The 25,767-nt window shown below is 35.4% G+C and overlaps 5 protein-coding genes across 8 annotated transcripts in view; 3 read left to right on the forward strand and 2 right to left on the reverse strand.

Moving 5' to 3' along the window:
* The first annotated feature begins 1,303 nt into the window (after positions 1-1,303).
* LOC114360708 (uncharacterized protein F21D5.5-like) lies at positions 1,304-3,696 on the forward strand. Its single transcript, XM_028315491.1, has 4 exons — positions 1,304-1,321; positions 2,113-2,262; positions 2,887-3,092; positions 3,409-3,696. The coding sequence occupies exons 1-4, from the start codon at positions 1,304-1,306 to the stop codon at positions 3,530-3,532; spliced, it is 498 nt and encodes a 165-aa protein (XP_028171292.1). The 3' UTR covers positions 3,533-3,696.
* tadr (torn and diminished rhabdomeres) overlaps positions 3,630-25,767 on the reverse strand; it is a 33,333-nt gene continuing 11,195 nt past the window's right edge. For 2 of the 4 annotated variants that reach the window (XR_003656530.1, XR_003656531.1), the window contains exons 13-14: positions 25,205-25,299; positions 23,659-24,703 (exon numbers count right to left, since the gene is read on the reverse strand). Coding sequence is in view for 1 of the 4 variants with exons in the window: in XM_028315452.1 (XP_028171253.1) it covers positions 24,700-24,703 (4 nt within the window). In the remaining 3 variants the exon portion in view is untranslated. Of the gene's footprint in view, positions 4,686-23,658; positions 24,704-25,204; positions 25,300-25,767 lie in introns of those variants that run through there. The other 2 variants (XR_003656532.1, XM_028315452.1) reach the window with 2 other exon arrangements.
* On the forward strand, positions 7,735-13,142 carry LOC114360684 (cationic amino acid transporter 4). The gene is made up of 7 exons (XM_028315453.1): positions 7,735-8,226; positions 8,717-8,863; positions 9,230-9,478; positions 9,566-10,545; positions 10,882-11,098; positions 11,477-11,638; positions 11,933-13,142. Exons 2-7 carry the CDS (start codon positions 8,722-8,724, stop codon positions 12,157-12,159), a joined length of 1,977 nt encoding a protein of 658 aa, XP_028171254.1. The 5' UTR covers positions 7,735-8,226; positions 8,717-8,721; the 3' UTR covers positions 12,160-13,142.
* LOC114360686 (acetyl-coenzyme A transporter 1) lies at positions 14,221-20,331 on the reverse strand. Its single transcript, XM_028315456.1, has 8 exons — positions 20,156-20,331; positions 19,830-20,060; positions 19,207-19,496; positions 18,751-19,108; positions 18,558-18,677; positions 17,782-17,964; positions 16,799-17,020; positions 14,221-16,163 (listed from the first exon to the last, which is right to left on the reverse strand). The coding sequence occupies exons 2-8, from the start codon at positions 20,040-20,042 to the stop codon at positions 15,993-15,995; spliced, it is 1,557 nt and encodes a 518-aa protein (XP_028171257.1). The 5' UTR covers positions 20,043-20,060; positions 20,156-20,331; the 3' UTR covers positions 14,221-15,992.
* LOC114360685 (uncharacterized protein F21D5.5-like) lies at positions 20,844-23,769 on the forward strand. The gene is made up of 6 exons (XM_028315454.1): positions 20,844-21,135; positions 21,242-21,942; positions 22,017-22,286; positions 22,675-22,824; positions 22,979-23,184; positions 23,416-23,769. The coding sequence occupies exons 1-6, from the start codon at positions 21,003-21,005 to the stop codon at positions 23,537-23,539; spliced, it is 1,584 nt and encodes a 527-aa protein (XP_028171255.1). The 5' UTR covers positions 20,844-21,002; the 3' UTR covers positions 23,540-23,769.

Here is a 25,767-nt window from a genome sequence, read left to right on the forward strand (position 1 = left end):
TAATTATTTAAGTTAATGAGTACTTATATAATGTTTCTAACACTGGGACCACTTATATGACAAAATTGATATTTCTTCTATAAATTAAAAGAAACCTCCTGGTCACTTTTATTTAAAATATATAAATTTAAAAAAGAAAGTTGTATAATGTATAAACTTTTCGAATATTTTTTAAAGTAAATTATAAAAGAATTTAACTTTGTTGGCACTTTACTGACATCTTGTATGAGTATGATGATGTTGTTAAGTCATAATAATTGTATAAAAAGAACACTTCATAAAGTGTATGTTTGTATTTTTATTGAAATTTATGTATTTGATAAAAATATGTTACGCACTTATAACTACTCACTTAAATATTATGTATTATTACGTGTGGGTATTCAATATAACACTACCATATACGTACTTTTATTGTTTAAAACAATTAAATACATAACATACAATTTTTAATAATAATCTGTTATTAATAAGTAGTAACTTACCAAAACGCTACATTTACTTACTCAAGACTGAAACTGAAAACATATCATTTTAATTTGTATTTTCTTGTTATCATATTTTTTTGTAATTCTGTATAATATTTTAGAATTTATTAATTGAACATCACATTACTTACATTGAATATTCTTAATCTTTGTATTTCACGAATAGTTATAATTACGTACTATCTAATTAAGACATTTGTGTTATTATACAACATTTTTTTAATTCAGAATTTTAGGTTTTTGAGCAAATTGCTTATTTACGTAACCTCAAAAGATCGAACCGTCTCTCTCTTTTTTGAATTGAACTATTTTAAGTGTTTTAAGGGTCTATTCCACTTTGATCACCTGGCTTTGATCACCCAGGTGATCAAAGTGGACTTCCAGCGACAATTGAATGTCCTACAAAAATTGGATAGGTATGTGACTATTCAGAGGAGGTATGATTTATTTATAGGTGATCAAAGGACACTAAAATAATAATTTATCTGGAGTCCACTTTGATCACCCAGGACATCGTATCCGTGGGTGATCAAAGACAGGTGATCAAAGTGGAATAGACCGTTTTAAGCCGTCATAGTTTTTGTCAAAAAAAGGTGCTTACCTAACTAAAAATTAAAATGTCTTTGTGGCCCTGCTCCAACTGTTGTGTTTAAGTTAATAATTTGTATAATATTTTCATATATTTTTTACTCCAATATTGCGAAATTTTTACATTTACAAGAAGTAAACGTAAACTTCCGAAGGCAGTTTTGAATGAAAGTGGCAATCAAGCTTTACATTACTTATAAGAAGATTTAGGCAATTATAATGTTGAGATGAATCTGCCAGATCCAGTAAATCGGAATTTAATATGTAATACACCATGTGGATTACTTATTTCACTTATGTTTATTTATAAATTGAACGCAAACTTATAAGCTGTTCAACCGAAACAATAAGAAATAATAACTAATAAATTTTTAGATTATTAGATGACAAAATTTCAATTATTTGTCCGTCAGACAGATAATTAGAAAATATTACTCATATTTTTTATTTTCTTTCATAATTAAATATTAACAGTGCTACATCGAGTTGAAATGGCGCGATACGTCACGATTGAGTACAATTTNCATCTCGTCGCGACGAGGCAGGGCACCGACGCGTCTGTGCCCTGCCCCGAGCGCGTCCCCTTCATACTGTATGATACTTAGGTTACACAAAAAGTATCTTTATCTTCGAACGCAACCAGATCTGAGGCTGGTGGCCATAGTAAATGTTGTTCGTCTTGGTAAGACCTTTCAAATGACACTACAAACATTACTATTGGAGCCGGGTACCATTCTGCAAAAAAGTATGTATATCTTCGTACACAACCAGATCTGAGGCTGGTGGCCATAGTAAATGTTGTTCGTCTTGGTAAGACCTTTCAAATGACACTATAAACATTACTATTGGAGCCGGGTACCATTCTGCAAAAAAGTATGTATATCTTCGTACACAACCAGATCTGAGGCTGGTGGTCATAGTAAAAGTTGTTCATCTTGGTAAGACCTTTCAAACGATACTAGACTCATATCTATTGGAGCCGGGTACCATTTTGCCCATTGTCCTTTAAGTTTCTTAATATGAACATTCTTTTTAGATTCTCGTCTTTGTGGGGTACCCTGGCAGTGGCAAATCATTCCTGGCTAAGCAAATAGAAAAAAAGTCGAATCACCAATATGTGGCCGTATGCAGAGACGTTCTTGGTAGTTGGCAGAAGTGTGCTGCTGAAGCTACAAAACTTTTAGAGGTGGGTGTTTCATGATAATTGCGATTACTTACGTACAAACGATTGACTTTTGTTTCGATCGACAAAATGGACTGAATTTGAATAAAGTCCTCATGGTGTCTTTCTGGAAATAAATAACTTTGCACATGTCTAAACATTCTTAAGGCGCTACCTCGTAAAAGTTTTCGGCCGACTGAATGCCTCGCACACAGAGGGATAGAAATATGATTTCTCAGTGCGAGGAAAGGGACAGCAATAGCGCGCGCGGCGCGGAATAAAATAACGTAAGCGACAAAAATCGGAAATCATGTATTTATTGAAAAACCAAACACTATTTAAAGAAAATAACTCGACCAGTACTTAGAATATGTTATTACCTTACCAATATACAAAATTTGGTATTGAAATATTAGCCTATCTGCTTATAAAACAAAAAACCGAGTATACATAGAAGGGTCATCTTTGGATTTTTTTTCTCTCGAGAAAATTGTTTCCATTTATGTTTCGGCTTCTACCAGACACTAAATTTATTAGTCAACTTCAAAATAAGTACATGAGTAATAAGAAAAGTACGATTAAAACTAATTCTGCGCTTCTTTAAAACGCCCAATATTCGCAAGGCATCACCTTAAATACAATTTTCAGAGAGGAAAAAGTGTAATCGTGGACAGTACTAACCCAGATATCGAGTCGCGGTCTCGCTGGACTTCTCTCGCGAAACAAATGAAGGTGGAGTGCAGATGCGCCAAGATGGCCGCCACGAAGGCGCACGCGCAACACAACAACAAGTTCAGGGAGCTCATGAAGATCAACCACGTTCCAGTCAATGACATCGTCTTTCATACTTACAAGTGAGTATAATATTTGACTAGGTCCAAAAGTAACTTTCTCACATTGTGTGACATACAGAAAATGTGACCTTCTACAGACAAATCTGCAGTGTTTTATTGGTACATATTAGTTTACAACAGTAGCAATACAAGTCCATTAATTTCAGAACAATAATATTGTTATTTGTTACTTAATAAGCACTGTTTTGTCCTAAACAACTCTATGGATTTTTATATTTTGATTGTGGAGTCATCAATTTTTTATTCATATACATATAGACGCTTTACTTGTTTGAAATATACATGGCTAAATAAATACATATTATCATTGTTGCAGAAATAAATTCACGGATCCCACGCCAAGTGAAGGCTTCACAGAAATAATTGAAGTCAAGTTCAATCCATGTTTTGAAGATCAAGAAGCAGAAAAAATATATAGGATGTATTTATTAGAAAAATGAGGTATAGTAATTTAAACAATTGTTATATTTAATGATTCAGCATTTATTTTTATTGCAAAAAGACATGGGCTTACGACACTTGATGATTTGTAACAGCTTTATTCTAATTGTTATTAATAAATTTCTTGAATTATTAGGCCGACTTTGAATAATTCCGTTCTTTATATTACCAAAGTAGACTGATTAAAGGACCTACTTATTAACTAGCAAAGTTTTCTATTAAGGCGACTTGATAAAAATACGTAATAAGTTGTTAAAATGTAAAGCACGTAAGCGGTGCTCATATATCGCGTATGGCGGATGGACGGATACCTTAAAATATTTATTTAATGTATCACATTCACTACAACCAAAAACATTTAAATTCAAAACGTTTGGGTGGCACCAAGCTAGCAAAGTTAAAAACTGTTTAACCTCTGTTAGATATTAACTATAATATTAGTTATTACGAAATATCCAACAGCAGTAAAACAAGGCTTACCCTTACCCGGCTAAGTTTCTACATTACATCTGCCTCTCACTAATGGATATTATCACAAGATCACCACTTTTCCTTATATTTAGGTTATTTACTACGAACATCAATTGAATGTAGATCAAATTATGCCTATGTAGGTACTATTGAGCAAAACGAAAAACTATTACTGACTGATTGTTTCATCTGAATCATGTTGAATTACTATTGGTATTAGAATTTCGTTTTAGTGCATAATCTAGCACTTTAATACACTTTGCGTACTGATTCAGAACACATTCTTTCAGGTTTTGTAACATCGTTCAAACAAAATAAATGATCTTTCACATACACTACAGCTTGCATCAAACTATTATTAGAATATTTTCACTCAATTGCTGTCCTATCCTATATTGTCCATTAACTCATACGCTCGTAATCTGAAATAACGCTTAAAATTCAAGTCAAGATCAAGCGTATACTCTATTTTTATATTATGAACCATAGTCTTCTCGACTCTATTATCTTAAAACAATTCAATCAATCACATCACTACAGCACGTAGTCTTTCTTTCACAAATGATCCCTTACGCGATGATCACGATGGCCTGGGTCCCGTGTCATTCGTCATCGTACGCCTCCTCGTCATCGGCATCAATTAGATTGTCCAGACTCGAATCCGAGTCATCCTCATGTCATCTGGAAATTAATTAGGCTATTATAGACATGGAAGCTGTAAGTTTGTCACTTTACCTGTTTTCTATCTCTATAGGCCGGCTTCGTATTGGGTATTGGTTACAGCGTCCGGAAATTACCCTTCATTCGAATAAGGTGATTTTTAGGGTTCCGTATTTTTTGTTTCAAAATAAGTAGCACTTTCTACCAAATTGTTTCATGTTTAGCTTGATGTGCCATCGTCCATATTAGAAAATGCTTCAAGTTTGCCTACCTACAGATCATATGGATGAAAATAATCTACATGTAGGTATATTATTACCATGATCTAGCTTAGAGGAACAGTAACGGCAAGTGATAATANTTTTTACTCAAAAGTGACGTCACGCGACATTTCAACTCAATATAAGGGAGAGTCCGCTAATTTGGACCAGTTTTTTTCAATCCCATTTTACACATAGATTTCTTTTGTTTTTGCTAATGTTCATGGTATATAATAAAAGATACATTATTCAACTTACTATTTCATAAGTATTAATTAACATGATTGTTGTATATTTAGCACAAATCAACGAAGTACGAGTTCAGAGCTTCGGTCCAATTTAGCCAACCGGTTCGATAATTTGTACCACAGGGTTACTAAATTAGATTTCAATAAATTTCAAGCCTATAAAAAACCATGGCAAAATATTATACGATACATTCTTAACAAATTAGGAAATGAAAAGGAACAGTAGTTAATAACATAGACAATCGATATTGTTTTACACGTTATCACGATTTTAAGTACAAGTTTTGTAGTTCCAATTATCGTTACGCACATTTGTACCTAATCTACTTTGCCAGTCTTTTGCTTTCATTTATTGTTAGAAACATAACTACGCTATTATAACTTTAAAATATGATTTGCTAAAAAAAAATTCAAAATCCTTTGGTAAAGTTCCATACAACTTGATTTGGTACAATTTAGCCGACTAGGTGATAGTGCTTTTAAAAAATCGGTAAAAAATATAGCTTATAAATACCGAAAAATGTTTCAAATAATATTGTAATCCACACTAATTTACGCTTCTAAATAATATATTAGAAACACCCTGTGATTAAATTTAACAAAATTACAAACTAAACATGTATTGTCAAAAGTTACTTGAAAACAATGAAAAAATACTTTTCAAAATAAAACACACGTGTTTGTTGTCACGGCGAAAACCACATGGCTGATATTAATTGATTTTAGTTGTGTATCGCTAAGTGTTGCAATTACAGACATTCAATAAATACTTTACGAAATATGGGGGTGGTACAATTTACCCGGCGGTACAATATACCGAACTCTCCCCTAATACTGTAATTATTCGATTATGGAAAAAAATAAAAAAATATGAGTCTAATATTTTCTAATTATCTGTCTGACGGACTAAATAGAATTTCGATTTCATTACCCAGTCATCATCCCTATTATAACTTTATACTGAATTTATAATAGATATTACTTATTTTGGGTTTAAAGATACAAATTGTATTAAAATATGTAAGTGTAGGTATTAGTTTTAAAATACGACTAACTTTACAAATTGTAAAATTAATCCCCGAAATAGCTAAGATTTGACAGACATTTCATGTGCCATCAGGATAGTTTAATGTAAATATAAGTTTGCCATGGAAGTTGCATTAAACAATATTGAAATTAACAAATTATAATTTAATTATGTAGAAAATATGAATCATAGTATTGATTCATGTATGTATAATCACAAAATAGTGGTCTGGTTTTAACATGTTTTATAAGTAATGTCTTCTAAATAACGTTGTACCTATTTGAAATAAGCTTGTACATAAACGAATTAGTCAGTGAGATTTTTAAGTTATTTAATTTTATAATAAATCCCCTTAACTTGTATTTATCTAAATGTTTTGCTTAGTTACTCTCACAAATTGGTTTAATCCAAGACGTAGACGGAATATTGTTTTTTATTGGCTACTATATGTAGTTAATTTTACTTGCAAGAATAAAGATTTTTATTATTTTCATGGGGTAAATATTCTTTCATCAATATTAAATGAAGGAAGCCTATTTTAATGCAGAACTGTCCAATAATTTGATTGCGATACTTGTGTAATAAGGAATTGATTGGAGGGAATAAGTTAACTATAAATACAGAGTTTAATAAATGGTTAACAGTTAATTAGACGAGGGCTAAATTTGAACGGGGCCTAAAGTATTATTCCCAAGTTATCTTTATGTAATTTTTGTATTAACATTTGTTTTTGACAAATTATAACTCGATTTTAGTTAATTAACTTCAATTTATGATGTACTTAATATAAAGTAGCATGACAGTTTTTAATTAGGTTTTATGTATATTAATGAATGATAAAATATAGAAAATTAATAAATAAAATGTTACAAATTTATAATAATGTTTTTAATTTTATACCTAGCTTATTCCCATCTACTGATGTAAAGTGTTCATTATACCTTTGCAAAAAAACCGCGCCTACTTTTCTGTAACCACTGAAATAGTTATTTTAAAACCCTTCAACATTTTCCAACTTTTATTCCCTTCTTTAGCTCTACATCAGTGGTTACAAAATGAGTTCACTTCTTCCAGGTCAATGCGTAAACTCCTTTAATGCATCTTCCGTGTGACGAACAACAGGTTGTCGTTATAATTTTGCTAGAGTTCAGTGAGAAAAACTAAAAAATCGTACTCTTTATGTGATTGCTTTTCTAAAATGCCTATCAATAAAATAATAAATTTAATTATAATTACCTTATAGTGATAATTTAGATACCTTAATAGTCTGGATGCTGCCGTTGGCTCCATATCATAAATATTATAGCATAAGAGCGTCGGACTCGCACACGAAAGGTTCCGTACTATCATTAATTTATAACAGGGCCAACATGATTACTTCTACTGTTTACTGGCAAAACCCAGTGCGATCTAATAATTAAATTACTTCTTTTTAAATCCGTAGTCTCTTTTACGCATATTTCCTAGGTATATTTGTTTGTCTTTTCGCGATCAAAACGACTAGGTAGGTGTAGGAACATAACAGCCACGATCGACCGGTTACCCCTGATTTAATATTATGATTAACCTACGCGTTTAAATTATGTAGAGTTTTTGTTATATTTGTCGTTTTTAGTGACCTAGAATTTTTTTAAATTTCAATTTTGGTAAGTGTTATGTTCGAGCCTGCTGACAAGACTGTTAAAGATAGTAGTGGTGGACATACACATACACGTACAAGTCGGAATTTTAGCACAGTTCTATTGGCGCCATTGAATGAATATCGAACTTGGGTACAACCATCTTAAGTATGAGGTTACCCCTCTACCTACCCTACTATTTTAGAATTCTGTGGGAAAACTGATCCCATTGTAGTGGAATTTTAATTTGTTATCTCCATTTACATTTCCTGCGTGCATCTACTACCCACATAGGATGATGTAAACAAGGTTGTATGGAATCGATTAGTTGCGCGCGCAAGCTCTTCAGTCGTGTCGTGCTGCCACTGGCAGTATTGCAAAAATCGTCAGCTGGCTCATAATAACCAGGTATTTACGTATTTATTCTATGTAATTAAACTAAACTTTTTGTTGTCTTCTCTCTAAGATTATTTATGTAACTATTGTTCGGAGTAGAGATAATTACAGCACATGTATATGATTTACTACAGCTCACAGAAAGGCTCTGAAAATCGATTTTCATGAGTGTAACAGTGTTGAAAATGTTTTTGAATCGTCAAAAACTAGAGCAAATGAAGCGGTTCTTAAAATAAATCACGTGGAATATTGACAGTTTCTTTAAACACATCTTACTACTCCATGAAATAAACAAGTGAGGTTGTTGCTCGTATACATAGAGGAATTAACGACTATGCTCGTATATTCCGTTCTTTCTGGTCTTGATGATAGTTAATGTTGTTTCTTTAGAAATCAAGAATCAAAGAAATCTCTGCCTATATCAAAGGGTGGCAACAACATAGATAAAATACTTTCTAATGAAGTAGGTACCTATAAATTAATACTTACCTCTGTTTTCTAGGCAAGATGCCGGGGGCCCGACACAAAATCTTGGGGCATGTGCTCTCGGGGTTCTGCCACAAGATGAATCGCCGTAAGCCCCTGCACGGGGACTCTTTGGACACACCGCTCAACCGCTGCCTCACCACATTCGACATAACTCTTCTTGGTAAGTTCAACCTCTGTCAAGTTAATCACTGGTTAATAAAGCTTAAAAACGAACTTGCGAGACATATAATTTTGATCGAACTACGGAAAAAAATATGAACTGTATAAGTAAATCATCTGAAATGTCTGATGGATTTCAAATTTTACCCCGTTGTCATTAGCATGCATGCTTTGTCACTACTAATGATTTCTCATCTTACTAAATTCCAATAAAGTCACATCTTTACTTGCCTGGCCATACTTTACCAACTTGTTGAAGGACATCTTACACAACGTTTCTTCGATAAGTTCTGAAGCTCTATTCTACATTTTAAAGTTAGCAGACAATACTTACTTATGTTCACCAATATTGCTTATTCCATTCTAGGTGTCGGGCACATGGTGGGCGCAGGCATATACGTGCTGACGGGCACCGTCGCCCGTCACATGGCGGGCCCGGCCACTGCTCTCAGCTTCCTCCTGGCTGGCGTGACCTCCACACTGGCAGCGCTGTGCTACGCAGAGTTTGGAACCAGAATCCCGAGAGCTGGTAGCGCTTACGCGTACACCTACGTCAGCATCGGAGAGTTTTGGGCCTTCATCATTGGGTGGAACATCGTTCTGGAATATATGATAGGTAGGCGATTTTAACTACAAAAGTTAACATTTTTATCATTAGCGTAAATATGATGTTTGTTTAGATAACAACTTTGATTTTTTTCAGGTGCTGCCTCTGTTGCGAGGGCGTGGTCTGGTTATTTAGATGCAATGCTGGACGGTGCTATAAGTAATGCGACAATATCGATAACTGGAGAACTTCACGAGACACTTCTCAGCAGATACCCAGATGTTTTAGCATTTCTTATATGCATTGTAGCTTCATTGATATTAGCTGTCGGAGTCAAAACGTCGGCCTACATAAATAATGGCCTCACAATTCTCAATCTTTTAGTGATATCGCTTGTTATATTTTTAGGTTTCTATTACGCTGATATTAGCAATTGGTCTCCGAAGAACGGTGGTTTCATGCCGTATGGGTTTAGTGGAGTCTTAGCAGGAGCTGCTACTTGTTTTTACGCCTTTGTCGGTTTCGATAGTATTTCTGCTTCGAGCGAGGAGGCAAAAGATCCATCCCGATCTATTCCGATCGCCACTATTCTCTCCATGGCGGTCGTGGCGTTTGGGTACATTCTGGTTGCCATAGCTCTAACATTGATGGTACCCTATAAGAGTATCAATCCTGAGGCTGCCTTGCCAGCAGCTCTAGGGGCAGTCCACGCTGATTGGGCGAAGTATGCCGTCGCCGTCGGTGCAGTTTGTGGTATGACCACCACGTTACTGGGATCACTGTTTGCTTTACCAAGATGTTTGTATGCCATGTCAGCCGATGGGTTGCTCTTTGGATTTCTTAGTGACGTTAACAACAAGTCCCAAATTCCCATTTCTAATCTTATCATCTCTGGATTCTCATCTGCTATCATTGCTTTATTGTTCGACTTGGAGAAGTTGGTAGAGTTCATGTCAATAGGAACATTGCTGGCTTATACGATTGTTAGCGCTGCCGTCATAATATTGCGGTACCGGCCTATTCCTTCGGTAGATGACAAAAGCTTTGGCGTGCCTCAGCTGGACTCGCCAATCGATCGCGAGGATAGCTCAGCTACTGGCACCCCAGCAACCGATGGAGGATCATCATCATCTGAGGTAATAAAAAATCATAAACCTTATAACATTCGTATTAAAACGCAAGCAAACGCAAACTAAGTGGGTTGACATTTTAATAAATTAATTAAATTGAGAGGCCCTTACGACTCATAAACTAATCAATATTGTTGTTTGTTAGATTTGATATCCGATAAACATCTTATGCCAACAAACAACAATCGGTAATCGATTGGTACATTTAAAAAACAGTGATTGATTGAAATAGCATTGATATGATAACAAATCAACAAATAGTGTGGAAAAGATAACAAAAGAATTAGGTGAAGGTACTTACCTACCTTTTGGATTGACAACTGGATGTTCTTCACGTTTTAGATGTTCGAAGCGCTTACTGTGGGGCGTCTGCGGCCCCAATACGCGTGGCTCGAGCCTTTGGCCGGTGGCCGAGCCCCGGGGGCGGCGGTGTCGGGCTGCGTGTACACGTTTACAGCCGCGGCCGCCGCTCTGTGCGCCCACAACCACTTCTTGGCTGAACCCGCGGGTCTCTGGGCCCTGTTGCCAGACTTCGTGCTTTACCTGATCATTATCGCTTGTAAGTTGGGTTTTTGATTATAATATGTAGAATGAAAAGCGCATCGTGCTCGTGATATACTCCTAACGATGATTTTAGATGTCACAATGTATGAGCTTATCGCGTAAAATAGATAAAATGGCGCGCATCCCAGCAAGTTACTTTGGGCAGTTAGGCTGTTGTAGAGATCCTGAGTAGAACCAATAAAGTTGAAACTAGAAGTGTTAAAAAAACGTTACAATTACTTACCTCATCTCGTTCCCACCACTGCAACACACATATCGATATTGGTTTTGCAGCTAGATTTCGTTCTTTACTTTTGTCACTGTTAGTTACATTTTCATCAGAAGTGTTGATGACGTAGCTAGAGTTTAAGGAATCTTGAAATATGTTTTTCAGGCCTGGTAATCATCAAAGCCCACCAGCAGAGCCCGACGCGCTTGCCGTTCCGCGTGCCATGGGTGCCTTTCCTGCCGGCTGCCAGCGTTCTTCTTAACGTCGAGCTGATGGTCAACCTGGGCGCTCTGACTTGGGCGCGGTTCGCTATTTGGATGACATTCGGTTAGTGTTTCAGACACAAACACCTTTATCGTCACAATGTTTTGTGTGGTGAGGTTTCACAACTTTTTCGTCGACTTCTTCTTTGTAAGTCCTTTTGTAAACGTAATATATTGAGTTCGATAGTAGGTAATTGTTGTGTAAAATGTATCTCCACATATCTATTCGATTCTAATCAGTTCAAAATGAAATGAAGAACGATTTTTGCAATTTTAGTGGTCCTTGAACATCTTTTGAGAATTCTCAGATCGGAATTTCCACTCACGAGCCTTTCTGACCATTAAACAATCTTTCCAGGCCTGCTCTTGTATTTCCTATACGGCATCCACCACAGCAAGCTAGGCGAGGGTGTGACCGGTCTACTCTCCCGATCAGGCAGCGGCGGCGGCCACAGCGGTGGTTGGGGAGCAGTTGAGAAGACCAGCGCCCTCGCCCGTAGAGTCGGTCGCTTGGGTCGCGCTAGCAAGAGCGACGACCGCAAACCCATCATATGCGACGAGGAACTCGACAGGCGGGACCCGTGATTCTAAACCCAGGTGATAGGTGTACCGCTTTGTGTAAACTGCCTTTTGTATGACGTTTCTTTGAAGCCTGCGATACATTATGGCCAACATACTCTTGTAGGCATTTTACAAAAAAGGGTTAAAACTAACAACGAGTTTGATTATGCGTCTAGTGATGTGCATGAAACATTTGATCCTATTTAGGCATAACGAATCATATTGGATAAATCATAGCCCCTACTAGTGTATCGTAGGCTGAATGAAAACTTTTATCATTTACGTATCCAATTTATAAGGGCTGCACAGCGTTTATCCGAAAATTACTTGCGGCTATAGCTTTCGATGCGCATAAGATGAGGTTGCCAAAAACTTTTTGTAGGTTTGTCAGACGAATAAGGATAACTCCTTGTTCAGATTTAGGGAGTTTTATGTGTTCTTGTAATAACACCAGTGTGTTTTAAAAATAAACTGCCGTATGTATGTTCCTACAGTGTTCATTGCAAGTAATATTTAATCGCGTTTTAGTAAATTATTTTTAAACATCGACTCTACCGACACAGTTTGAGAAAATAATGGCAATATAAAATAACAGAGCAATAAATAGATTTATTACTTATTCGTTTGTGTATGAATTATCTATCGGAACTTAAACAAATGATAAAATAGATGCGGTAATAAATAACTGGTTTTGATTTGATTTAATCTGTTTCAAAAATAAGTCAAGTTTTAAGTATAACTTGAATAGAGCGAAAGCTGTTAACATATTTTCGCTTTATTTCTGCTAGTATTATTATTTTTATGAATTTAGTCTGTTTATTTATTCCTTCCACCAAATTATAACTAGCTATCTCCTTAAAAGTTTAGTAAAGTAGATATAGGGCGTGTACTAAAAGCGGTAGATCTACTAACTGACGAAGGCATGATCTAATTAGGTACTGGCGACTTAACGCACGTGGTAAATGAAACTTTTAATATTCGAGATCTAGTCATATTTGAATCTTTATTTTTGTAATTATAATTAAAGTCAACCCGAAAAATATGATATACTAGCTTTCCGCCCGCGGCTTCGCCCGCGTGGAATTTTGTCTGTCACAGAAAAACTTTATCGCGCGCGTCCCTGTTTCAAAAACCGGGATAAAAACTATCCTATGTTCTTTCCCAGGACTCAAACTATATCTATGCCAAATTTCATCAAAATCGGTTGCGAGGTTTAAGCGGGAAAGCGTAACAGACAGACAGACAGACAGAGTTACTTTCGCATTTATAATATTAGTTGGGATTTAAACTAATTAAAGGTATTTCAAAGTATTATTTTCAAAATAAGATTTGACTGTAATGGTTTAGTATTTAAAACTTCAGATAGTTGGTTTGGGTATACTATAAAATTGGTTATCGATTAATTTAACACATAGATTTTAATGTACCTGTTATGATACTCGTATAAAGTTTATTATTTCTGATAAGAAAACATTAATGTCATAGTTACAAGTTTATGACCAGAAAATAGAAATACTGCCTATAGCTGGGTTTTTAGACAAATATACTCGATTTTTTGGAACCTCTAAATTACTTTGTTGTTTACCTAATACTTATATTATGCTTTTTCTATTTCAATGCATTTCTCCTTTACACTTTTTATAAATTTACATTCAACTTACTATTTCAAATTGTGTAGTAAAAGAAAGGCCAAAGCTCGTTTTAGAAAATATATATTTATTTTCAACAAAACTTTTAATTCTGTTTGAAATGTCAGTTAATTTTGTAGGAAGATCAAAATAGAATCGGTAAAACATACCTACATGTTTTTATACAGAAAATTATACAGTTTTTATTTCAAACGATAAACTTGTGTGTCCGTCGTGTATTCGTATAGAGCCTAAGAATAAAGTATCAACACTAACACACTAATTACAAAAATATTTGTAGTCGACAGCACAATTTTAAGATTTCAAACGGACAACATTTGTGCACAAATTTTACTTGTGAAATTAACATTCAAATACGTTCATGTTGATGTTAGAGTAAACGATAAGTGACCTCAAATCAATAATTTCTTTATAAAAAGATGTCGTATATTATTTTATTTAAATTAAGTCTGTAAAATATGAGTTAAAAGATATTTTGAATTTTTTTTTAGATGTTTTTTGAAAACTTCCAATGTTGATCACTTATCGTTTACATAGTACTGTTATTTCTTCCAAGTTGAGCTGCAGGCAGCATTGTTTGTGTTTACTGAATGTAGTCTATACTGCTGTTAACAAATCGATTTAGATTTACTGCTTCTGTTTAGTTAATTCCAAACTTGTTGATGACGCATTATCCGATGACATGTATTGTGTGACGATTACCAAATTGTTAATAGTAACCGGATTATAGCATTGTTATAAAACTATTATACATACAGTAAGTGTTGATGTGTACATAAAGTATAATGAGTAAATTATTGCTATCTCTTTTATTTTTACCCCGACCTTTAAATTATTTTATGAAACAATAATGCTCCATAACTTGAACTTGATATAACAAATATAAACAATTGAAACTATATAAATTACATTATTATTTCCTTAATAGACTGTTAATAAATTATCACAATGACACACTTATATCTATTGGCCTTTTCTAACATTCTAGCCGGTAAGAAAACTAGTATTAGTAAGTATAGGTAAAGTGGAGATGGCAATTACACTACCATTATTGTTTACAAACCGCGACTACACAACCTGTATTCATAAGTCTGACTGGGAAGTCGTACTACCGTAGTTATCATCGAATGATACACTACTAACTCTACTACTGCTTCTGTCGCCAATTCCAGAACCTTCGGAACTTTATTTCTATCTAAATCTTTCGCATGCATTTATCATAGACAGTCTGTAACGCACATCCAAACTGACAAACTTTACCTCTTTAAAATATTTGTGTAGATAATACTAAACAATATACATGTCAAAATGCCGCCTTGATATAATTTTGTGCAAAATTCATATTGTAAAAACATCAAGACAATCAATGCTGATAAAATACCCTGTCATGATGAAAATGACAAGGCTATTTGCTTTAAAATTTGAAATACATAATTTAGTCCTACCACACTGGATTACAACAAAAACTAGAGACACGCGGCAGTGGTATCACTGCTTTACAGGCAAGCGTGAGGTGCCAATCTCCGCAAAGCGTTTACAGTTTATCCAAGTTTCACAAAATTCTAAATTAAAGCTTAACGGTGTAGTACTGTACTGGTAAAGGTAATTGGGCCCGTCTATCGCGTAATTATAGCGCGATGAATGAGGTATTTCAGTGTTTATTTTTTTGTATTTAAAATTGCATTTTTGTGTTAGTATGAAACAACAGCTCAATGTATGGCAAAACAGATGCGGTGTCAAGATTATTATTTTTATTAGCACGCGTCTCAGTTTCATTAACACCGTGTAACGATCCGACTATCAAAATTATGAAGGTTTAAGCGTCCATATTTTTGAATATTGGGACCTTTGCGAACTGTCAGTGAGCATACAAAATGTATTGCCCAGTGCCTGTAGACAATGTAACAATGTCCAAAGCGAAATTTCGCTACGCTACAAAATTTTAGCGTCACAGTATAAAACCTCTTGGTACTTTAGCAGTTACTCAAGTAAAGATAGCGGGTGGTGACGTCAAAGGCATTTTTACCCTTTGCTAAAAATAATGAATTACATCGTACTTTAAACTTTATTGCCTGGTTTTAAGCTTCTAAAGTAGTTCATTTTCTTGAACTCTTTGACCATTGGTTCGAAGTTACACTGTCCAGAGGCAGATTCAACTTTATCCTAGAACAAAAACAAATTGGAATGGTAAAGGTAAGTAGGTCAGTCTTATCTGTGGGTGCGGCCGATTTGCCAGGCGGAGGGGGGCAGCCGTTGGAGCCGGTTTATGGTGGGCCGGCCCCATTGCAGCCAGAGAAAGCCTACCACTAGGCAAAGCACCGTCTCTATGTAGAACCCGTCGATGCGGATTTTGCATTTACCGCCGCTGCTTGTGCATACCTGGAAATAAAATGATATGTTAACATTTTAGAAAACTTTACATCATAAGTCACAGAATAGATTCTCACTTTATGGTAATCGATTTTTTCAAGACATAAAAAATAATCTAAAATTTGATTACCTAATTTATGGTTTTATTACTTTTATTTGAATGAATAATTGAAACTACTAGTCGTATAAATCATAATTAATAATGATGTAAGAAAACACTAAGCAGTAAACATTACCATGTTTTATGATTATTTGAACAGTTGATTAAAATGCCACGGACTCACGAATACTCCCCTAACAACTTTTATGATACAATCACAACTTTATTTTATAGCCTAGTTGACGTTTCAAACGATTTTGAAACGGTGGCAAAAATCGGAACTAATAACACAGCTTTGATAGTAGCGCCCTCCTGTCAATCTCATAACTGGGACGGTTCAGTGTTGGACAACTATAGAGATAATGCCAATAAACACTGGCAGGTGTGATTTAATTTTTAAAAGAGACTAAACAAATGAATACTGATAAACATGAAACTGAGATACTTGTGTAAAGAAATAAAAACACAATAAAGAAATAGTTAGAATACTTATAAATTTCTGTAATTGCATATAAACAAGCATTGAATTTATAAACAAACTTACATCAGTCTCCAATTCTGTAGCGCACGTGTTATCGCTTAACTCCGGCGCAGTGCAAGTCTTGAAGGTAAGATAGTCGATGGCCCACAGCGCCAGTGTGTTGGGCCAGTTGGTTCCCAGGTTCGACACCGTGTTGAGCAGCGTCATATAAGTCCCGCCCACTGTCGGGTCTGACACTTTCGCGTAGAACGCCATTACTGCCACGAACATGCAGTAGAGACATGTCTGCGAAAGTTTATGGACTGTTGTAATGATTGATACACAAGAATACCTACTCTTATCCACAAGCGCAGGACGACATTTGCATATATTACATTATAGGGTTGTCCCTATTTAGGTCGCGGGTTCGATCCACCACACAATATAAACGTGTGCATGAATGAACATCGCATGTTTTAAGTCTGGGAGTTTTCTATTGTAATATTGATGATAGTTATTAAATGGCTCTACTATGTAAAAGTGTCCAAGAATTATTGTGTCGGAAATGGATTTGAAGTCTAAACTTATTATTATTCTGGGGGCGTAGTGTGAGTTTACCACATTAAAAAATGTAAGAAAATTTTAGTTCTTGAAAGTTTCCGCTAGGGGCGTTGTACAATCCGTCATACATTTAATGTCACTTTTTTACGCAGTCGATATCGAATGCGTTTTACGTAAATTCACAATACGCCCACTATGGTCTAAGCGAAATTAGAGCAGGAAAACAGTGTTCAATGTGAAGGAGGAAAACATAATAGTAATAGTAAGTACAATGCCGACATGATTAGTTTTTTTTTCGATATGTTTACCTAAAGACAACTTGAAAACATCTTACAGGAAATTTGATCAATAATGGTTGATTATAGCCGAGTTTCCAGGGCGTGTTTTGCCCTACACAATCAACAAAATTGCCTACAAAAATATTTTTGTTGATTGTGTAGGACAAAACACGCGATGGAGACCCGGCTTAATACACGCATATTTAGAATTCTTTTTTAACTTCTTACCTGATGAAACACGTATAGCGCCATCAGAACGAAGAGGTACGAGTAGGAAGGGCCCGAGTCTCCAAGAAGACTGGGAGTGAGCGCCACCAGAAGTGCCACTAGTGGGCCGACTAACAGCCGCAGTGGGAACGCTCGTAACCACAAGTGTAGCGGCGCAGGGCCCGTGGTGTGTTTTGCTAGGACCTGACAAATTAAAAACATTTATTAAAGTACGGCCAACTAGCAGCGACACAAAAGGTCGATACGACTGTCGAGTTGACAATATATTCTATCTCTTCCCATCTTGTGTATTTGTCGTTATGTCTCGTTCTCCCGCAAAATTATGCCAGTCAGACGGGTTCACCCATGACATTGGGTTTGTTTACATTTGGTATCGCTTCTCGTTGGCTGTAGTTTAGTTAAATATGAGCTACTCTGATATCCCAACTAATATTATAAATGCGAAAGTAACTCTGTCTGTCTGTCTGTCTGTTACGCTTTCCCGCTTAAACCTCGCAACCGATTTTGATGAAATTTGGCATAGAGATAGTTTGAGTCCCGGGAAAGAACATAGGATAGTTTTTATCCCGGTTTTTGAAACAGGGACGCGCGCGATAAAGTTTTTCTGTGACAGACAAAATTCCACGCGGGCGAAGCCGCGGGCGGAAAGCTAGTATTACGTGAACAGGCAACAGCTCATTAGACTATAATTTATGTTGCAAAATCGCCTCTATTACAACTGAATAAGATGCCAAAATGCTTGATAAGCTCCATACACATTTTAAAAGGGTACATACCACTGGCATGATGATTTGAACTGGCACTAGTGGTACAGCAAGTAATGCCAAATCTTCTCGAGGCACTCCTGCCTCAACTAATTTAAGTCCTGATACTGCATCACTTGCACAGAATCCTAGCTGAAATTATATTTTTTGTCAATCGCTGATATGGCATGACAATGATTTAAATTCTCACTTTCAATTTAATTACCTTAGCAGTAAATAGCACCAACGCCAAAGTTTGTACAGCTGGCAGTTTTACGATTGTATACAATTGTTTATATGCAGTCACAATGTCACTCATTCCTTTAACTTGGCTTTCTCTGTTGTTAGGTGCATCATTGGCCTCATGTTTAAAAACAGCGATAAATGTAGTCGTAATAAAGAATATCCATCCCCAGAAAAATAAGAAACTAGCAAGAGTGACAATGCCAGTCTCTTCAGGAGTTGAACGTAGGTATTTGTTGCAGAAATAGGGAGATTCTAGGGCCAAGAATAATACATAGCCAAGGAAATAGCCAGCTGTCTGTCCTACAGTGTTGCATGTTGAGGCATGACCAACATTACATCTGGAAATAGAAAAATAATATTATGTATGGNGTGTATGGTAAACTTAATAGATTTTCTTAGCTAAAAGTGGAACTGAATCTAAAAAAATATAACTTACCTTTTTAACATCGTAAGAGCCCAACCATCAACAGCAATATCTTGAGTGGCAGCCAAGAAGTTCAAAAACATGAATGAAGCAGTGAGGAGTGTCATTGACGGTGCTTGGCTTTTGGAGCCGAGCCACTCCGTTACGTTGCTGGACATGATCATCATAACAATTCCGATGAGGTACTGCACGGGGACTAGCCATGTTTTGCGCCGCCCAAATTTGGGCCAGAATAGAGCATCTACTATAGGTGCCCACAGTAACTTTATGCTGAATGGCCAGTACACTAAACTGAACTCAGCCTGAAAATGAAATATTTAAATAATTACAAATTTTTTGACGTTTCTGATAATAAATTACTAATAGTAAATTAAGTTTTCAATTGTTTTTCATGCAATAATGACTGTGATTTTATTATAATCATTAAAAATAAATTTGCATTTAAAAAATGGGCAGTCCAAATTAAAATAATAGCTCAAAGTACTTGTGTTTTTTTTAATATATTTTTTTAAAATGTTGTCAGAGGGAAGCATCATTAACAAGTTACTCAGTCATTATTATTAAGTAGTAATGATTAACAAAAATGGAAACTTGTAAATCAAAATAATGTGATAAAACTAATATTAAGTTCTCACCTGCTGTGTGTATGTTATGCCGCGATTTTGAAGCAGCATAGGGACTGCCGCGGCTAGTCCCAAGGGTATGCCTTGTAGAGTATATAAAAATAGTAAAACCGCTATATTCACTTCATCACCTTTAATGTTACTCGGTCCATTTTCTGCCATGGTGTCACCATTCTCAATTAATTCTTCTTTTTCCGGCGAGTTTTTACGTTTAGTTAAAGGCATGATTAATGCGCGTAAAGCCTGAAATAATAATTAGGATAATACCTATAAAACCACCTGCCAACACAACAAATACACGTCAGTAAAATAATTCTACACTTTTCTAAAACACACACCTTAATTTTTACCGCTGTGGTCTGAATTAAAGGCGTTTACTTTTTATACATTAGTTCAAACAAGTTAGTCAATTGGTGTTCCTTGGTTCAAATTCAATTTTATTCGTTTCGGCAATTCAAAAATATTAATTTTGCAACACGAAATACAACCAAACATGAGAAGAAAACGAGTAGAATTGGAATGAATGAATGAATGAATGAATGAATGAAAAACTAATGACTGACAGTGTCAACGTCACTGTGACACTACAAACTATAGACAAGATTTGTTTTTTTTTAAAGCATTCACTAGAGATGCTCTCATTTTAATATCGGTAAAATATCGACATAAATCGAGACTTAGCGGACTTCAATATCTACCGATTTACGCCTCAAAAAAGTTCAGTGAAACATTATTCAATCTATTTACGGATTTAAAGTATTTTTTTTTATCCATTGAAAATTGATTATTTGGTTTCGATTTAATCGTATTATAGATGACCCACGCTGAACTGTCCCGCGAAACTCAATGACAGGGGGGCGCTACCATCGTTCAACTATATGGTTTCCAACATGACAAAAATCTGAACCAGCGATCCGGTATTGACGGTGGCGCCCCACTGTCAATGTCATCGACAGGACAGTCCAGTATTTTGGAACTATACCGATATTATATCGTTGGCCGTTGCCTGACAACTGTCAGTGTCAGTCATTTTTTTTTACTACAGCTGTTTGTTGTTGTCCCACAGTTGTCCTATGATTTTTCAAGATTTGGATAAATCATTATTTATTTTCTAATGAAATAAAAAGGTAAAACTGAAAGTTTTCATATTAGGTGTCCAATACTGTATTTCGTTACTCAAACAATATGATGCGCCAGTGTTTTTTGAGGTGTCTTCTGGATACTCATGCACCGATCAAGCTAATACACAATGTGGAAACAGTTATAGGTCGCAGTAAAGCTACTAAAATCAAAGATTCTTCTTGCTCGAGGCAACAGGGTAAGCTATATTTTACAGTTACTTGGTTTAAAGTTACTGTTTACAACTTGTATAGGTTATGTTTATGTATCTGTTTTAAATGTAGGTACTTGTTCCTCTTTTACAGTAAGCCTCAAAGCTGATTGTATAGAATGTTCAGTTGAGCTCACGCAGTTGGGTGTAAATCCGTCAGGGTTAGATGGGTTTGCTCTGAAAAAGAATGTTCCATACAAAGTGGGTCATGGCAGCAAAGTTGAGGTCCTTCTAAATAACTATATACATATCATTGAGTTCGATCCACCTCCCGAAGACGGTGAAAAACCGAAACACAGCAGCAAAAGGAAATTAGATGATGAAGAAACAACTACTGCACAAAGTAAGAAAATGAAAGCAGAAAACTTAGACACTGGTTCAGAACATATTGAAGAAGCATTGGACGACACTTGGGATGAAATAGATAGGGGTGAACTCTACATATTCACTGCAAAGGGGGTTAAACCAAGTAAAAAGATAGCAGCTTTTGATATGGATGGCACTTTAATCAAGACAAAGTCAGGCAAAGTTCATCCAGTAGATATAAATGATTGGCAAATAGCTTTCCCTACTGTAGCACAGAAGTTAAAAGAACTATTAACACAAGACTACAAAATAGTAATCCTTAGCAATCAAGCTCCAATAGGAAATGGTAGAGTTAAAATTGAAGATTTTAAGAAGAAAATTGAGGGTATTACTACAAAACTCGATGTCCCTATTCAGGCATACATAGCAACTGGAAAAGGGTTTTATAGGAAACCTGCTACGGGAATGTGGAAAATATTAACTGAACGGGTATGGTATATTATTGTATAAATTAAATTAATTAGTATTTAAGGTATTTATTAATTATTTCTATTTAATTTTAGAAAAATGGTGGCCTAGAAATAGTTAAAGAAGATTGTTTCTACTGTGGTGATGCAGCTGGACGCACAGCAAATTGGGCACCTGGCAAGAAGAAAGACCATTCCATGGCAGATAAACTTATGGCTGAAAACCTGGGCTTAAAGTTTTATACCCCAGAGCAGTTTTTCCTAGGCCATTCTATTGCAAATGTGCCGATGAGCAAACCTGAATTTATTCCCAAAGATGTTAAATCAGAGCCATTTAATGACAATCTGATAAGCACTAAAAAGGAGGTGAGGAAAATTCACCATCTAGTTCTTTATTTTTTCATATTTATATTCATTAATGGGGCCTTAATATTTAGTCTTTTTAAAAGGCACTAAAAGTTAAAAAGTTCATACATATGTAAACACTAAATATGTCTTTTGATGTTCCAATTCTAACCTTTTATAATGGTGAGTCACTTGAAAACACAAGAATCTGAAGTAACTTTTCTGACATCAAGACTCAAAACAATTGAACACTAAAGATGTGTGTGTTATTAGCAGAGTTACAGCATAGTCATTGAAAGGTATGCCAAGTATGTTACATCATTATGTGATGGTCCATTGAGTAGAAGCTTGGAGGAGTCTTTATCATCTTCAGAAATCTTAAGTTTCTTAATTTGAACATTCTTTTTAGATTCTCGTCTTTGTGGGGTACCCTGGCAGTGGCAAATCATTCCTGGCTAAGCAAATAGAAAAAAAGTCGAATCACCAATATGTGGCCGTATGCAGAGACGTTCTTGGTAGTTGGCAGAAGTGTGCTGCTGAAGCTACAAAACTTTTAGAGGTGGGTGTTTCATGATAATTGCGATTACTTACGTATAAACGACTTGACTTTTTTTTATCGACAAAATGGACTGCTTTGAATTAAGTCCTCATGGTGTCTTTCTGGAAATAAATAACTTTACACATGTCTAAACATTCTTAAATACAATTTTCAGAGAGGAAAAAGTGTAATCGTGGACAGTACTAACCCAGATATCGAGTCGCGGTCTCGCTGGACTTCTCTCGCGAAACAAATGAAGGTGGAGTGCCGATGCGCCAAGATGGCCGCCACGAAGGCGCACGCGCAACACAACAACAAGTTCAGGGAGCTCATGAAGATCAACCACGTTCCAGTCAATGACATCGTCTTTCATACTTACAAGTGAGTATTTGTATTTTTTAGGTCCATGTACTTACTCAAATTTTGTACACCTATCCATGGAAAATGTGACACTCTACAGAAGTGAAAGTGTTTACTGGTATATGTTTAACATACTATTGATGACTAAACAACTTTATGGATTTTAATATTTAATTGTTGAAGTCTTAATTTCTATCTTACTCTAAGCATCTATGCTTTGGCTTTTAAATAACATAAATCTCATTGTTTCAGGAATAAATTCACGGATCCCACGCCAAGTGAAGGCTTCACAGAAATAATTGAAGTCAAGTTCAATCCATGTTTTGAAGATCAAGAAGCAGAAAAAATATATAGGATGTATTTATTAGAAAAGTGAGGTATAGTAATTTAAACAACTGTTATATTTAATGATTCAGCATTTATTTTTATTGCAAAAAGACATGGGCTTACGACACTTGATGATTTGTAACGGCTTTATTCTAATTGTTATTAATAAATTTCTTTAATTATTAGGCCGACTTTGAATAATTCCGTTCTTTATATTACCAAAATAGACTGATTAAAGGACCTACTTATTAACTAGCAAAGTTTTCTATTAAGGCGACTTGATAAAAATACGTAATAAGTTGTTAAAATGTAAAGCACGTAAGCGGTGCTCATATATCGCGTATGGCGGATGGACGGATACCTTAAAATATTTATTTAATGTATCACATTCACTACAACCAAAAACATTTAAATTCAAAACGTTTGGGTGGCACCAAGCTAGCAAAGTTAAAAACTGTTTAACCTCTGTTAGATATTAACTATAATATTAGTTATTACGAAATATCCAACAGCAGTAAAACAAGGCTTACCCACTAAGTTTCTACATTACATCTGCCTCTCACTAATGGATATTATCACAAGATCACCACTTTTCCTTATATTTAGGTTATTTACTACGAACATCAATTGAATATAGATCAATTTACACCTATGTAGGTACTATTGAGCAAAACGAAAAACCATTACTGACTGATTGTTTCATCTGAATCATGTTGAATTATTATTGGTATTAGAATTTTGTTTTAGTGCACAATCTAGCACTTAAATGCATTTTGCATACTGATTCGAAACACACATTCGACTATCAGGTTTTGTTCACATACCACTACTCTATCATTAGAATTATTTTCACGCAATTGCTTTCCTACATTGTCCATTACGTAAATGATATTCTGAATTTAGCTTAAAACTTTATCAAAATCAAGCATAGATTCAAATCTGTGATTGGTTCAATTTAACCGTTCTCAATCACAAGACTTGAGTCCATATTTCAGTGTCATTTCATACCACAAACCATTATATTATTGACTCTACATAACTTAAAACAATCCAATCAATCACATCACTACAGCACGTAGTCTTTCTTTCACAAATGATCCCTTACGCGATGATCACGATGGCCTGGGTCCCGTGTCATTCGTCATCGTACGCCTCTTCGTCGTCGGCATCAATTAGATTGTCCAGACTCGAATCCGAGTCATCCTCATGTCATCTGGAAATTAATTAGGCTATTATAGACATGGAAGCTGTAAGTTTGTCACTTTACCTGTTTTCTATCTCTATAGGCCGGCTTCGTATTGGGTATTGGTTACAGCGTCCGGAAATTACCCTTCATTTGAATAAGGTGATTTTTAGGGTTCCGTATTTTTTGTTTCAAAATAGCACTTTCTACATAATTGTTTCATGTTTAGCATGTTTAGCTTGATGTGCCATCGTCCATATTAGAAAATGCTTTAAGTTTACCTACAGAAAATATGGATGAAAATAATCTACATGTAATATTATTACCATGATCTAGCTTAGAGGAACAGTAACGGCAAGTGATAATACACGTAGGTACTTTTATCTCCCTATAATAACTCGAGCGAGAAGAATCATATTAGCTTTGTTTTCTATGAGATGTACCAAGATGATGATGAAGTAGTAGGTTCCTATGTTAATAATACTGGCGGAACTAATTGTTTGATAGAAAACAGTTAATATTCAATGGTACCTGACGAAATTTCTGCCATGATGTCGGTTTGGACCCGGTCAATGTAGCCCTTGTGTCTCAGGGAAAGCTAAACTGTCTTTGAACCAGGAATGAAGCTAAAGTTAAACAGGACGAAAAACAAATTTGAAAACCAAAAGAACGAAGGATTCGGTAAAATATAATTAAAACCATAAAACTAACATACACTCGGCATCAAATAAATCGCACCTCCTGCGACAAGCACTTAGCAAACGTATGCATCCCCACTTCCCACCAACATTGGTACCATTTGAAACCCTAGTTCTAAATCATTTCATTAAAGGAAAGGGTTTTACCCCAAAAATGTGTCTTTACAAGGATCCAGAGTCACTTCTTCAAAAAATGGGTAGTTACGCTATAGCCATTTTTTATGACTATAAAACTGTTAAGTTGGGATTAATCGCAATCCATCTGTTAAAGAGGACACGTGAGATCTTTATTTGGTTTTATAACCATAAAAATTGGTCTAATTGATCCCAGAGGTGACCCCAAAGTGAGGTCTATTTTCAAGTCACATTTATGGTATATGTTAATCATTTATTTAG

This window comes from Ostrinia furnacalis, unplaced genomic scaffold (assembly GCF_004193835.3).
Source record: "Ostrinia furnacalis isolate ACB-3 unplaced genomic scaffold, ASM419383v2 OfSCF5129, whole genome shotgun sequence".
Classification (NCBI taxonomy): Eukaryota; Metazoa; Arthropoda; class Insecta; order Lepidoptera; family Crambidae; genus Ostrinia; species Ostrinia furnacalis.